Source organism: Balaenoptera acutorostrata, chromosome 6, assembly GCF_949987535.1.
Source record: "Balaenoptera acutorostrata chromosome 6, mBalAcu1.1, whole genome shotgun sequence".
NCBI classification, from domain to species: domain Eukaryota; kingdom Metazoa; phylum Chordata; class Mammalia; order Artiodactyla; family Balaenopteridae; genus Balaenoptera; species Balaenoptera acutorostrata.
Window position 1 is genome coordinate 74,587,568 of NC_080069.1, and position 14,810 is coordinate 74,602,377.

The 14,810-nt window shown below is 38.3% G+C and overlaps 1 protein-coding gene across 5 annotated transcripts in view; it reads left to right on the forward strand.

The window, feature by feature from the left end:
• Positions 1-14,810, forward strand: part of PIP5K1B (phosphatidylinositol-4-phosphate 5-kinase type 1 beta) — a 349,897-nt gene that overhangs the window by 248,803 nt on the left and 86,284 nt on the right. For all 5 annotated transcript variants that reach the window (XM_057548627.1, XM_007182239.2, XM_007182240.3 and 2 more), the window contains one exon: positions 8,836-8,991. In XM_057548627.1, coding sequence (XP_057404610.1) covers positions 8,836-8,991 — 156 coding nt within the window. The remainder of the gene's footprint in view (positions 1-8,835; positions 8,992-14,810) is intronic.

Sequence of the window (14,810 nt, forward strand, 5' to 3'; positions counted from 1 at the left end):
ATGACTGAGTAATAGTCCAGTGTGTGTGTGTGTGTGTGATCTTCTTTATCTATTCATCTATTGATGGGTGAGCACATAGGTTGCTCACATATCTTAGCTGTTGTAAATAATGCTACAGTGAACATAGGGGTGCATGCATCTTTTCTAATTAATGTTTTGTTTCCTTTGGATAAGTACCCAGCAGTGGAATTGCTGGATCATATGGTAGTTCTATTTTTAGCTTTTTGAGGACCCTCCATACCGTTTTCCATAGTGGCTGATCAATTTACCTTCCCACCAACAGTGCCTAAGGGTTCCCTTTTCTCAACATCTTCACCAACAGTTATTATTTGTCATCTTTCTGATAACAGCCATTTCTGTTGGCACCTCTATGTCATCACTGGAAAAATGTCTATTCAGATCCTCCACTACTAATATTTTCACATACTTCCTACCATCTTTATTTCTGTGCTTTGTGTATTTATATAAAAATGGTAGCATAGTGGTATACAATTTTATGTATATGTCCTCTATTTTTCACATATTATAATATGAATAGTTTCCCATATCACTGTATATTGTACAAAGAAACCATTTAAAATTACAATACAACATTGAAATTATATGGGTATGCCATAATCTATTTAAGATTCTTTCATTTGGACATTTACATTATTTCTCCTTTTTCTAACGAGTATTTTTATGAACATGATTTTAGATAAATATGGTGTCCAAGCTTATGATTATTTCTTTAGGATAGATTCCAACAAGAAGTACTAAGGGTTTAAAATGCAGATAACTGCACAGAATGATTATGCCACTCTAGACTTCCACAAGAGTCTGTATTCTTCTAGCCTTTAGCCAGAATTATTCTTTTTAAGTTATGCTGCTTGGATAAGTAAAAGATGTTATCTGGTAGTTTTATTTTGTGTTTCTTAAGTACTGGTGAAGTTCAACCATTATTCATGTTTATTGGCCATTTGTAGTTCCTTTGAGAATTGAGCTTTGTAATATTTGCTCGTTTACATTAGTATTTATTATTTTTCCAAATGATTTATATGAACTCTACACGTTAAAGATATCAATCTCTTTTTTTAACCTTATTTCATTCTAAGAAAAACTTTTGTTTCACATTTGACTATCTCAGTGGTATCTTAAAATTGGTCTCAAATTGAGACCACTACCAATTAAATTTTCTGTTTAAGGTCTTTTTGCCTAAGATGGACCATAACATAGTATTTATTCAGCCTGCAATCCTGTGTGAATACCAGCTTGGTTCAAATTTTGAAGGAAGATTTTCTGCCTCTCTTTACCCTTTGCCATGGTTGAAAATCATGGGTTTCCTTGTGGCCCCTGGTAGGTTTATGGAGGATGTAACCCTTGGGATCCCAGGTTTAGTGAGACTCCTGCATGAGATTCCCCATGTTGGGAGTTTTTGCTTTCTTAGTAGTGTATAAATTAATGGTGCATCAGTGGCATCCTCAACTCAATGAAATATGGTGTGAGTTGTGAACCTTTCCAGTTTGTATAGTTTATCATGTTTTTAATGTAACAAATCTTTTACTTCTCAAGTAGTCAAATCTATTTTTTTCCCATTTTGATTTCTTAGTCTACTTTTTTTTTTTTTTTAAAGGATTTTCTTATTTATTTATTTATTTATTTATTTATTTATTTATTTTTGGCTGTGTTGGGTCTTCGGTTCGTGCGAGGGCTTTCTCCAGTTGCGGCAAGCGGGGGCCACTCTTCATCGCGGTGCGGGGACCGCTCTTCATCGCGGTGCGCGGGCCTTTCTCTATCGCGGCCCCTCCCGTCGCGGGGCACAGGCTCCAGACGCGCAGGCTCAGCAATTGTGGCTCACGGGCCCAGCTGCTCCGTGGCATGTGGGATCTTCCCAGACCAGGGCTCGAACCCGTGTCCCCTGCATTAGCAGGCAGATTCTCAACCACTGCGCCACCAGGGAAGCCCTTAGTCTACTTTTTATAGCATCTTTATTCAGGTATAATTCACATACCAGGAAATTCACACTTCTAAAATGTGCAATTTGGTGATTCTTAATATATTCACAAAGTTGTGCGAACATTACCACTATCTAATTTTAGAACATATTTATTACCCTGAAAAAAAAAACCCATATCCATTAGCAGTTACTCTTCATTCCTTCCTCTTCCCAGCCCCTGGCAACTACTCATTTATTTTCCGTCTCTATGGACTTGTCTATTCTGAATATGTCATGTAAATGGAATTATACAGTATGTGGCCTTCTGTGTTTGGCTTTTTTCGCCTAACATGATGTTTTCAAGGTTTAGCCATCTTGTAGTACTTTATTCTTTTTATTGCTGAATAATATTCCATTGTATGGATTTAACACATTTTGTTTATCCTCTCACTAGTTGATGGATATTTGGGTTGTTTACATTTCTGGCTGTTATGAATAATGCTGCTATGGAAATTCATGCACAAGGTTTCTGTGGACATAAGTTTTCATTTCTCTTGGGTACATACTCAGGTGTGGAAACACTAGGTCAGATGGTAACACTATGTAACATTTTGAGGAACTGCCAGACTCTTTTCCAAAGCAGCTACCCAATTTTGCAATCCCACCAGCAATGTAAGAGGGATCCAATTTCTCCACATCCTCACCAACGTATGTTACTGTGTGTCTTTTTCATTTTAGACATCTAGTGAGTATAAAGTAGTATCTCAATGTGGTTTTGATTTGTGTTTTTCTAATGACTAATGATGTTGAACATCTTTTTATGTGCTTATTGACCATTTATATCTTCCTTGGAGAACTGTCTATTCAAATACTTTGCCCATTTTTAATTAGGTTGTTTTTTTATTGTTGAGTTGTAAGAGTTCTTTATATATTCTCAACACATGTTTCTGTTATCAGGTGTATGATTTACAAATATTGATTTAATTTATAGTATATGGTGTGAGGTAGGGTCCAAATTCATTCTTTTGCATGTGGATATCCAGTTGTCCCAGCACCATTTCTTGAATGGTCTCTTCTTTCCCCCATTGAATTATCTTGGTTCCTTGTTGAAAATCAGTTGTCCACAAATATTAGGACTAATTTCTGGATTCCCCCAGGTTGGTCAAGAACCTGCCTCACATCCTGAGCCCATGCCTCCCTGAAGGTCACCACAATTTACTCAGTTACCCAAACCAGACATGCAGGCATCAAGCTTTGTCAAAGCTTAACCACCCACATGCAGTCACTCACCAATACCTAGTCTCACCTGGAAATATCAAGAGTTCGTCCCCTTCTTTCACAGTGCCTCTCCTAATTCAGCCATTGTGATCTTTACGGTTTGGGTTTGGGCTTTTTTTTTTTTTTTTTTTTTAACATAAAGTTGTGGCCCTCATGTTCCTGTCTTACCTCCAATCATATCCCCTTCCAATCCAACCTCCCCCAACCCCAGCCAGAGGCATCAGTTTAAATCTCCTCTTGCTAATTTCCTATTTAAAACCCTTCCATGCTTAAAAAAACCTTTTTTCTTAATAAAAACTTCAGTGTATTTCCTAGTACGCAAAATCCTAACTTCGCTTCCGAGTCCCTGTGTGATGTGGCCTCTCCTTCCCTCGCCGTGACTTCTCTCACACCCACTCCATGCTCTACCCCACCCTCCAGCCTCCAGCAGCTCTGAGCGCCCTGCAGTTACCCCTGACATTCCAGGCTGCCTCCACATCCGTACATGTTCTTGTCCCTTTGCCTGTAACGATCTCCATCCTTCCCCTGGTCTTCCTTCACATCTCAGCTCAGATGAAGCTTCCTTCATAGCAGTTACCATACTCTGCCATAGTAAGCTGTTGTTCTGTCTCCCCCACTTGACTTTGAGTTCCTGAAAAGTAGGGGCTGTGTTTGGTTCTAATATATATTCCCAGAAGCTAGCACATTTCCTGGCACATTGTAGGCCCTCGATCATTATTTGATGAATAATTGAATGAATGAATGGACTTTTCATCTACTACCAGCTTTCCAAAGGGTAGCCACTTAATTAGTAAAGTTGACACTTTAAAATACAACTTCCAGATCCTTTATCAACTGTGATTAAGTTAAAGCCCTTAATTCCTACAGTCATACTTCCCTTTTTTTTTTTTTTTTTTTCTGATTATGAAAGTAATACATGTTTATTGTAGAAAGTTCAGGGGAAAAAATACAGATTGAATTACAATAATGAAAATGCATTACCCAGAGAAAGTCACAATTTAAACTTGGGAATATAAATTTCCAAATGTTTCACTAAGCACATACACACACATTCACACACCCCTTCTGTTGTGATTTTGTTTTAAAAAATAGTTTATTACTCATGTTAGCTAAGTTTTACTGCAGCAATAAATTAACTCGATTCTCAGGGGCTTAATGAAACAAAGATCATTCCTTGTTCAGACTTTCCCAGCACAGGTTGGCAAGGGGCTCTGTTCTACTCAGCCATTCAGCAACAGGCATACTTTCTTTGTAGATGAAAACTTCCCCTCCCCACTCCTACCCCCAAGAAAACAGTACTTGGTCTTCAAGTTTATTTTTTTAAATCAATTTTTTAGCCTTCTTAAATCTGTTATCCCACCCCAGAATTGAGTCATGCTGTCAATGTAATAATGTTTGCAAAATCCTATAATTCTTTTTGCAAATATTAGTCACCATAATGTTGGAACCTCACTGAAATTCTCTACCCAGATAATGTGTCTAGAGTACTAAAACTTAGTTTCCTGAAAGGAATAGAATAGTACTGATACATCAATTAGTTAAAAATCAACTGTCCTAAAATTTCAGAACAATAGTTAATTCATTCAACCAACATCTGAGCACCTATTATGTACCTAACAGTATGCTAAGCATTAATAATATAGAAAGCTTTTTTTTAAAAAAAATTAAATTCCCATGGTAATTTCATGGTCCATTTTGGGTCAGGGATTGGAACATGTAAAAGATTTATAATGTAATAAAGCAACTGTTAATAGAGTTTTTGCATAGGCTACTGTAGGTACACAAAGAGAAATAAAACCAATCTTCCCAAAGAGAGCTTCACAGAGAAAAGAATATCTAAATTAAGTCCTGAAACTATAAGCCAGCATTTATTAGGAAGAGAGGCAAGAAGGGCATCTCAAGTAGAAGGAGCAGCATGTACAAAGGCCCAGGGGTTGGAATGAACATGGAGGTTCAGGGGATGGCAGATACGTGAACTGAAAAGCAGTCAAGGGTAGGAGCAGTTGAGTAGCAGGACATAGAGCTGGAAATGGACACACGATACCTGTCACCATTATTTAGCCAAAGACAAATCCAAGAGTTTCTGTGGACAAAAGAAAGTAACCAGCAACCCAAACCATCCTTTGAGATTTTCCAGTCAAAACAATTCCCTGATTAGGTGCTCACCTCCTGGTGGCAGTAACTTTCCAAAGTCTCCACAGCCCAGCCAAGTCCAAACACAACAGCTCTGGGCTCTGGAGAAGAATGAGCTTGGCTCTTTGCTTGATGTTTTATATATTCTCTGAAGACCACGCCCATTTCCTCCAAGTGATAGAGTTATCAAACCTTAGGAAAGGTATAGGTGCACACGATTAGATTTTTACAGAGTTGAAAACACACCCTGATGCCAATGATTGACATCAAACCTTTTGAAACCTGTTTAATCCAATTGCCACAACCCAATCTCTGGTATAAAAAAAAAAAGTCACAACTTGAGTTCACATTTGTAATCCATGAAATTATTGTTTGGAAAATAAATGATCTCCCCAAATATGAAAACAAAACAAAACAAAAACAAGTCCCTGAGGTATTCAATTTCTGCAAGATTCAAGTCCTTATCCACTGAATGAGGCTCAGATAATTCCTTTAAGGAAGATTCACCATTTAAGACAAAAGTAAAGGCTTTCTTTAAGTGCCATCTGGTCCTGGCAGGGGTTTGTTTTGGGGTCTTCTCTGCTCCTCATTGTATGTGATGCTGATAATGAGCAAAGAGCTGTTTCTTTGGGGGGCTCTTGGCCTTTGGTCCATAATGAGCCACAACAAGTACAGACAGTTCTCTGAGCATCTTCCCCTCATTCACTCTTCCATGATACTGCCAACGTTCTTCTGATCCTAGTTGTTTCTCAGTTTAGAGAACTAGCACTGACCTAAGAACTAGGAAATTCTCAAACCTTTTGGTCTCAGCGCCACTTTACACTCTTAAAAATGACTGAGGGGCTTCCCTGGTGGCGCAGTGGTTGAGAATCTGCCTGCTAATGCAGGGGACACGGGTTCGAGCCCTGGTCTGGGAAGATCCCACATGCCGCGGAGCAAATGGGCCTGTGAGCCACAATTACTGAGCCTGCGCGTCTGGAGGGGCCGCGATAGTGAAAGGCCCACGCACCGTGATGGAGAGTGGCCCCCATACCGCGATGAAGAGTGGCCCCCGCTTGCCGCAACTAGAGAAAGCCCTCGCACGAAACGAAGACCCAACACAGCCAAAAATAAATAAAATAAATAAATAAATAAAGTAGCTATTAAGTTTAAAAAAAAAAAAATGACTGAGGACCCCAAAGAGATTTTATTTATGTGGATTATAGCTGTCTATATTTAACCTATTAGAATTTTAAATTGAGGAAAATTTTAAATATTCATTCATTCTTACAAGGTAACAATAAAAAAATTGCATGTTAACATACCTCAGTATTAACAAAAAAGTAAAAAATTTCCAGCAAAGTAATTATGAAAAATAATTATGTTTTCCAAAACAAATAATTGCGTGGGAAAAGTGGCATTATTTTATATTTTTTCAAATCCCTAATTCTGGCTTAATAGAAGACATCCAGACTCTCATGTCTGCCTCTGAATTCAGTCTGTGGTGATACCACAGGTCATGTAGCATCTAGAAAACTCAGGAAAGAATGGGAGTGAGGAAGAGAAATAACTTCTTAATATTGTTAAGAAAATAGTTTTAACATCATAGACCTTCGAGGAGAGTTTCAGGGATTCCTAGCAGTCCCTGAACCACATTTGAGATCCTCTGACTTAGAAATTTTAAAACACAGTTGACCCTTGAACATCACAGGGACATTAGGAGTGCCAAAGCCCGACACAGTGGAAAATTCACATGTAACTTAGAGTCGGCCCTCCACATGTGTGCTTCCTCAGCATCCAAGGATTCAACCAACCCCAGATCATGTGGGACTATAGCATTTGGTATTGAAAAAAATCCATATATGAGTGGACCCACACAGTTCAAACCTGTGTTGTTCGAGTCAACTGTACTAGATTGAAAGGTGTGAGTTGAGAGTTTATGAAAGCTAGCAGATAGAATATTAAAGCCAAAGCCAGCGTATGGATAATTACTTCACACCTGTAAAGCAAGTGTGACCACTGTTTTGATGAGATGAGGAGTTTAAAAAGTGACACATTTGGTCCACTTATTTGCCACTAAAATCCATTTGATCAGTTTTTAAGCATTCGAAGTCTCCTCCCCTCAAAGAAAAACAAACTCTAGTTTTATCTTATTCCCCCCTCACTTTAACCAGAAAATAGAATGCCGAAGAGCTAGGAAATGAACCACCAGTTAGACAACTTCAAACAAAGACACCTGGGATTTCATGGTTTCTAGCTCTGTGACCTTGAGCAGGTCACAATTTTTCTGCTCTCAGTTTCTGGACCTATAAAAGGGTCTACCTCCCTCAGATGACCGTCTGGCTAGTTTGAGATAAGGAATGTGAATGCTGGCTTCCAAATTCTCAAGCCTTCTAAAATGTTACTGATTACGACTATGTTATTATGGTTGTAAGACTGCTCACGGGACATATAAACCTTCCCTTCTCTTTAAGTGGAGAGATTGCCCTCTATTCTTTCCTCATTTGTGTGTCCCAAAGTCCTTCTCCAATTAAGTTCTTACAAGCTGCTGATGGGATGCCCTGATGAGCAGTGTAATCTAAGGTCTGAGATTCCCCAGGCTGAACACAGTCACTGTAATGCATCTCCTGTCAGGTTATCCCTATATGCAAACCTCCAAAGGAAGAGAGACACTGCTAACACCGAGTTCAGGGGAAAGCATAAAGAGGTCTCAACTTCCCTCTCCCTCTGCCCTCCAAGAAAATTCTCTAACAGTGTTAAGCAAGAAGAATGATTGCAGCATGGAGAAAATATTCATGGAGATGGTCCGGCTGCAGCTGAGGCAGCTCCCACTGACATATCAGAAGTAAAGTCCCAGCCTTCAGTGAGCGTGATTGATGGTGAAGTACACTTGCCTCGGTTCAGGTTCCCAACACACTTCAGAAGTTATAGAATGCTGTCTGGACAAAAATCAGGAGTGAATTACACATCTGAAGTAACCATGACCTAGAAAAGACCCAAGGGCAGGAAATTTCAGTGGAAAGTCACTGAAAGAAAAAAGCAACCAGAAGTAACTTGGCTAAATTCGGTAACATGAGTATAAGATTAAACATTGGCATGTTTAGAAATTCCCAGTCCCAAGTTAATAAAACTGGGGTCATGAGAATTCTCCTTACTTTACCATCTGCGCTTATCAACCCACTCAACCTCTTCCCAGCCCTAGAAAAACATTGCTTGGAGGAGGAAGTATAATTCTGCAGCAGCATTTGAATTTCACCTCAAATAAGACTATATTTCAACATCTGGGGAGATATCTCCATCCAAATTTATTCTAAGCTATTCTGATTTAAGTCAAATCAGTTTGGACAAGTAAAATTGCCAAAACATAATATCATCTCCCTTTCCTCATGTATATAAAACAAAACATCTTGCATCCTACTGAAATAATGACTAAAATCTTAATAAATCATGAGTAAAATTTTAATTTAATAAATAATATATTCATGTGGTTTTACAATAACTATAATTGTCTCTCCTTTTCCTTTTTCTAGCTTTGAAGGCTTCACCTTCTAAAAAACGGTGCAACTCCATTGCCGCCCTGAAGGCAACCTCACAGGAGATTGTGTCCTCAATTAGCCAGGAATGGAAGGATGAGAAGCGTGATTTGCTGACCGAAGGGCAAAGTTTTAGCAGCCTTGATGAAGAAGGTAAAGACATGGAACTTAAAAAAAGAAGAAAAGAAAAAAGTTCATGTGATTTTACTTGTATAAATAATGTAAACTCACAGTAGAAAAATGAGAAAGTACTTTCTCTAGGAAACAAAGTCTCTTAACTAATTTTTAAAATGATGTTTACAGTATGACACAGTTAATGTAAAATTTTTATAACACGTAAACAATACCGTATATGGTTTATGGTGAAAAAAAAATTAAAACAGACTAAAATATTCAGAAACAAAGATCTATAATCCCACTACCTGAAGGTAACAAACACATCTGAAGGTTTTGGTGTTTTTACTAGTAGACCTTGGTCTGGCCTTGTATATATATTTTTTTCAAACATACACACACATTATATACAAATACATACATACATACAAAATGTAACAGTGAATTACCAATTTATTTAGGTCCTCTTTAATGAGTTTAATAAAAGTTTTATCATTTTCTCCTGGCATGTCATATATTCCTACCTTTTGTTAGATTTATTTCTCAAATGGTTATAGAGATAAAGACATAGATACGTATTTTCTGTCTTTTCAGGTAATGTGTATATATATATATATATTTTTTTTTTTTCTAAATGACAAAAATGATTTAATGGAGTGGCTGGGGTTTCTGACAAATACCAACCTAAAAGGCCAAAGAAAGAGTCATTCCCAAGAGCATCAACTTTGCAGGTTACCCTCGATTAATTTCATCAACCGCCCATCAGAAATCTGTTGCAAAGGCTCTGATGGCAGATCACCATTTGGGCAGACCTTTGGAAAGAAAGCCTCCCGTTTCCTCTGGCTCAATTTCTGCCTGCATCAGGGAACTACAGAAGTTAAATCTGCACTCAGTAAGAAAGGGCGTGTCTGAATCTCAGTGATACTTGAGTGTCTGAGAGAAACTCTGTTCTCTATTTCTGTTTCACAAAGGACCCATAATGCATGAAGCTGACAAACCAATGATTAAGGCTGAGCTTCCTACAGCCTCAAACAGTGTTGCTTAAATTGGGGATTTGGGGAGCACACCAAAATCCCGCCCAAGTGTTGACCTTTGGCAGAGTTTCTCTTCAGCACCACCCTCTTCTCTTTTTCTCTGGTGCTGGGGAAGGAGTCTTGGGCTTAGAATGATCTGACATACGTTTATTGAGTGCCTACTGTGTGCCAGGCACTGTTTTAGGATCTTGAAATTTGGCTTCAAATCCAAGATCCCCCAGTCTTAGCTATGGACCTAGCTGTGGACCCTTAATATCTGAGCCTCACTTTCCGCATCAGTAACTGGGGCTAATTGTGCTACCTTCTTCACGGGGATATTTTGATAATTCACGTGGATAATATATAGCATAGAACCTGGCACAAAGTAGGTTCTCAATAAGCGTTGCATTTAATAGGATCTGCTTCCAATACCCCTGGAAAACTCTTCCCACGTTGGCACCTTTCGAGACTATTCAAAGCTGCCCCATCCAGGTGCTCCATATTCTGAGACAATCAACCACTATCACACTTTTGCATTAAAGAACATTCTGGAAAACGAATGCAATACAGTGTTAGTATTATTTAAAGAATGGCTTAAAAAGGTACCTTCCCAGAAATGTTTAGATTTAAACTTCCACTCATCCTTTTTTTTTTTTAACATCTTTATTGGAGTATAATTGCTTTACAATGGTGTGTTAGTTTCTGCTTTATAACAAAGTGAATCAGCTATACATATACATATATCACCATATCTCCTCCCTCTTGCATCTCCCTCCCACCCTCCCTATTCCACCCCTCTAGGTGGTCACAAAGCACCAAGCTGATCTCCCTGTGCTATGCGGCTGCTTCCACTAGCTATCTGTTTTACATTTGGTAGTGTATATATGTCCATGCCACTCTCTCTCTTCGTCCCAGGTTACCCTTCCCCCTCCCCGTGTCCTCAAGTCCATTCTCTATGTCTGCATCTTTATTCCTGTCTTGCCCCTTGGTTCTTCAGAACCATGTTTGTTTTTTTTTTTAGATTCCATGTATATGTGTTAGCATACGGTATTTGTTTTTCTCTTTCTTATTTTTTTTTCACATCTTTATTGGAGTATAATTGCTTTAAAATGCTCTGTTAGTTTCTGCTTTTTAACACACTGAATCAGCTATACATGTACATATATCTGCATATCTCCTCGTCTCCCTCCCACCCCTCTAGGTGGTCACAAAGCACTGAGCTGATCTCCCCGTGCTATGTGGCTGCTTCCCACTAGCTATCGGTTTTACATTTGGTAGTGTATATATGTCCATATCACTCTCTCACTTTGTCCCAGCTTACCCTTCCCCCTCCCCATGTCCTCAAGTCCATTCTCAATGCCTGCGTCTTTATTCCTGTCTTGCCCCTAGGTTCTTCAGAACCTTTTTTTCTTTTTTTAGATTCCATATATATGTGTTAGCATATGCTATTTGTTTTTCTTTTTCTGACTTACTTCACTCTGTATGACAGACTCTAGGTCCATCCACTTCACGACAAATAACTCAATTTCATTCCTTTTTAAGTCTGAGTAATATTCCACTGTATATATGTGCCACATCTTCTTTATCCATTCATCTGTCGATGGACACTTAGGTTGCTTCCATGTCCTGGCTATTGTAAATAGTGCTGCAATAAACATTGTGGTACATGACTCTTTTTGAATTATGGTTTTCTCAGGGTATATGCCCAGTAGTGGAATTGCTGGGTTGTATGGTAGTTCTATTTTTAGTTTTTTACGGAACCTCCATACTGTTCTCCATAGTGGCTGTATCAATTTACATTCCCACCAACAGTGCAAGAGGGTTCCCTTTTCTCCACATCCTCTCCAGCATTTAATGTTTGCAGACTTTTTGATGATGGCCATTCTGACTGGTGTGAGGTGATACCTCATTTTAGTTTTGATGTGCATTTCTCTAATGATTAGTGATGTTGAGCATTCTTTCATGTGTTTGTTGGCAATCAGTATATCTTCTTTGGAGAAATGTCTATTTAGGTCTTCTGCCCATTTTTGGATTGGGTTGTTTGTTTTTTTGATATGGAGCTGCATGAGCTGCTTGTAAATTTTGGAGATTAATCCTTTGTCAGTTGCTTCATTGGCAAAAATTTTCTCCTATTCTAAGGGTTGTCTTTTTGTCTTGTTTATGGTTTCCTTTGCTGTGCAAAAGCTTCTAAGTTTCAGTAGGTCCCATTTGTTTATTTTTGTTTTTATTTCCATTGCTCTAGGAAGTGGGTCACAAAGGATCTTGCTGTGATTTATGTCATAGAGTGTTCTGCCTATGTTTTCCTCTAAGAGTTTTATAGTGTCTGGCCTTACACTTAGGTCTTTAATCCATTTTGAGTTTATTTTCGTGTATGGTGTTAGGGAATGTTCTAATTTCATTCTTTTACATGTAGGTGTCCAGTTTTCCCAGCATCACTTATTGAAGAAGCTGTCTTTTCTCCATTGTATATTCTTGCCTCCTTTACCAAAAGTAAGGTGACCATATGTGCATGGGTTTATCTCTGGGCTTTCTATCCTGTTCCATTGATCTATATTTCTGTTTTTGGGCCAGTACCATACTGTCTTGATTACTGTAGCTTTGTAGTATAGTTGGAGGTCAGGGAGCCTGATTCCTCCAGCTCCATTTTTCTTTCTCAGGATTGCTTTGGCTGTTCGGGGTCTTCTGTGTTTCCATACAAATTGTGAAATTTTTCGTTCTAGTTCTATGAAAAATGCCATTGATAGTTTGGTAGGGATCGCATTGAATCTATAGATTGCTTTGGGTAGTATAGTCATTTTCACAATGTTGATTCTTGCAATCCAAGAACATGGTATAGCTCTCCATCTGTTTGTATCATCTTTAATTTCTTTCATCAGTGCCCTATAGTTTTCTGCATACAGGTCTTTTGTCTCCTTAGGTAGGTATATTCCTAGATATTTTATTCTTTTTGTTGCAATGGTAAACGGGAGTGTTTTCTTAATTTCACTTTCAGATTTTTCATCATTATTATATAGGAATGCAAGAGATTTATGTGCATTAATTTTGTATCCTGCTACTTTACCAAATCCATTGATTAGCTCTAGTAGTTTTCTGGTGGCATCTTTAGGATTCTCTATGTATAGTATCATGTCGTCTGCAAACAGTGACAGCTTTACTTCTTCTTTTCCGATTTGGATTCCTTTTATTTCTTTTTCGTCTCTGCATGCTGTGGCTAAAACTTCCAAAACTATGTTGAATAGTAGTGGTGAGAGTGGACAACCTTCTCTTGTTCCTGATCTTAGTGGAAATGCTTTCAGTTTTTCACCATTGAGAACGATGTTAGCTGTGCGTTTGTCATATATGGCCTTTATTATGTTGAGGTAAGTTCCCTCTATGCCTACTTTCTAGAGGGTTTTTATCATAAATGGGTGTTGAATTTTGTCAAGAGCTTTCTCTGCATCTATTGAGTTGATCATATGGTTTTTCTCCTTCAATTTGTTAATATGGTTTATCACATTGATTGATTTGCGTATATTGAAGAATCCTTGGATTCCTGGGATAAACCCCACTTGATCATCGTGTATGGTCCTTTTAATCTGATGTTGGATTCTGTTTGCTAGTATTTTGTTGAGGATTTTTGCATCTATGTTCATCAGGGATATTGACCTGTAGTTTTCTTTCTTTGTGACATCTTTGCCTGATTTTGGTATCAGGGTGATGGTGGCCTCGTAGAATGAGTTTGGGAGTGTTCCTCCCTCTGCAGTGTTTTGGAAGAGTTTGAGAAGGATAGGTGTTAGCTCTTCTCTAAATGTTTGATAGAATTCACCTATGAAGCCATCTGGTCCTGGGCTTTTGTTTGTTGGAAGATTTTTAATCACAGTCTCAATTTCAGTACTTGTGCTTGGTCTGTTTATATTTTCTATTTCTTCCTGGTTCAGTCTCAGAAGGTTGTGCCTTTCTAAGAATTTGTCCATTTCTTCCAGGTTGTCCATTTTATTGGCATACAGTTGCTTGTAGTAATCTCTCATGATCCTTTGTATTTCTGCAGTGTCAGTTGTTACTTCTCCTTTTTCATTTCTAATTCTATTGATTTGAGTCTTCTCCCTTTTTTTCTTGATGAGTCTGGCTAATGGTTTATCAATTTTGTTTATCTTCTCAAAGGACCAGCTTTTAGTTTTATTGATCTTAGCTATTGTTTCCTTCATTTCTTTTTCATTTATTTCTGATCTGATCTTTATGATTTCTTTCCTTCTGCTAACTTTGGGGGGTTTTTTTTGTTCTTCTTTCTCTAATTACTTTAGGTGTAAGGTTAGGTTGTTTATTTGAGATGTTTCTTGTTTCTTGAGGTAGGATTATATTGCTATAAACTTCCCTCTTAGAACTGCTTTTGCTGCGTCCCATAGGTTTTGGGTCATCGTGTTTTCATTGTCATTTGTTTCTAGGTATTTTTTTATTTCCTCTTTGATTTCTTCAGTGATCTCTTGGTTATTTAGTAGTATACTGTTTAGCCTCCATGTGTTTGTATTTTTTACAGACTTTTCTCCTGTAATTGCTATCTAGTCTCATAGCGTTGGGGTCGGAAAAGATACTTGATACGATCTTAGGTTTCTTAAATTTACCAAGGCTTGATTTGTGACCCCAGATATGATCTATCCTGGAGAATGTTCCATGAGCACTTGAGAAGAAAGTGTATTCTGTGTAGAGAATGGAGTTGAGGACACGGGGAGGAGGAAGGGTAAGCTGGGACGAAGTGAGAGAGTAGCATGGACTTATATATACTAACAAATGTAAAATAGATAGCTAGTGGGAAGCAGCTGCATAGCACAGGGAGATCAGCTCAGTGCTTTGTGACCACCTAGAGGGGTG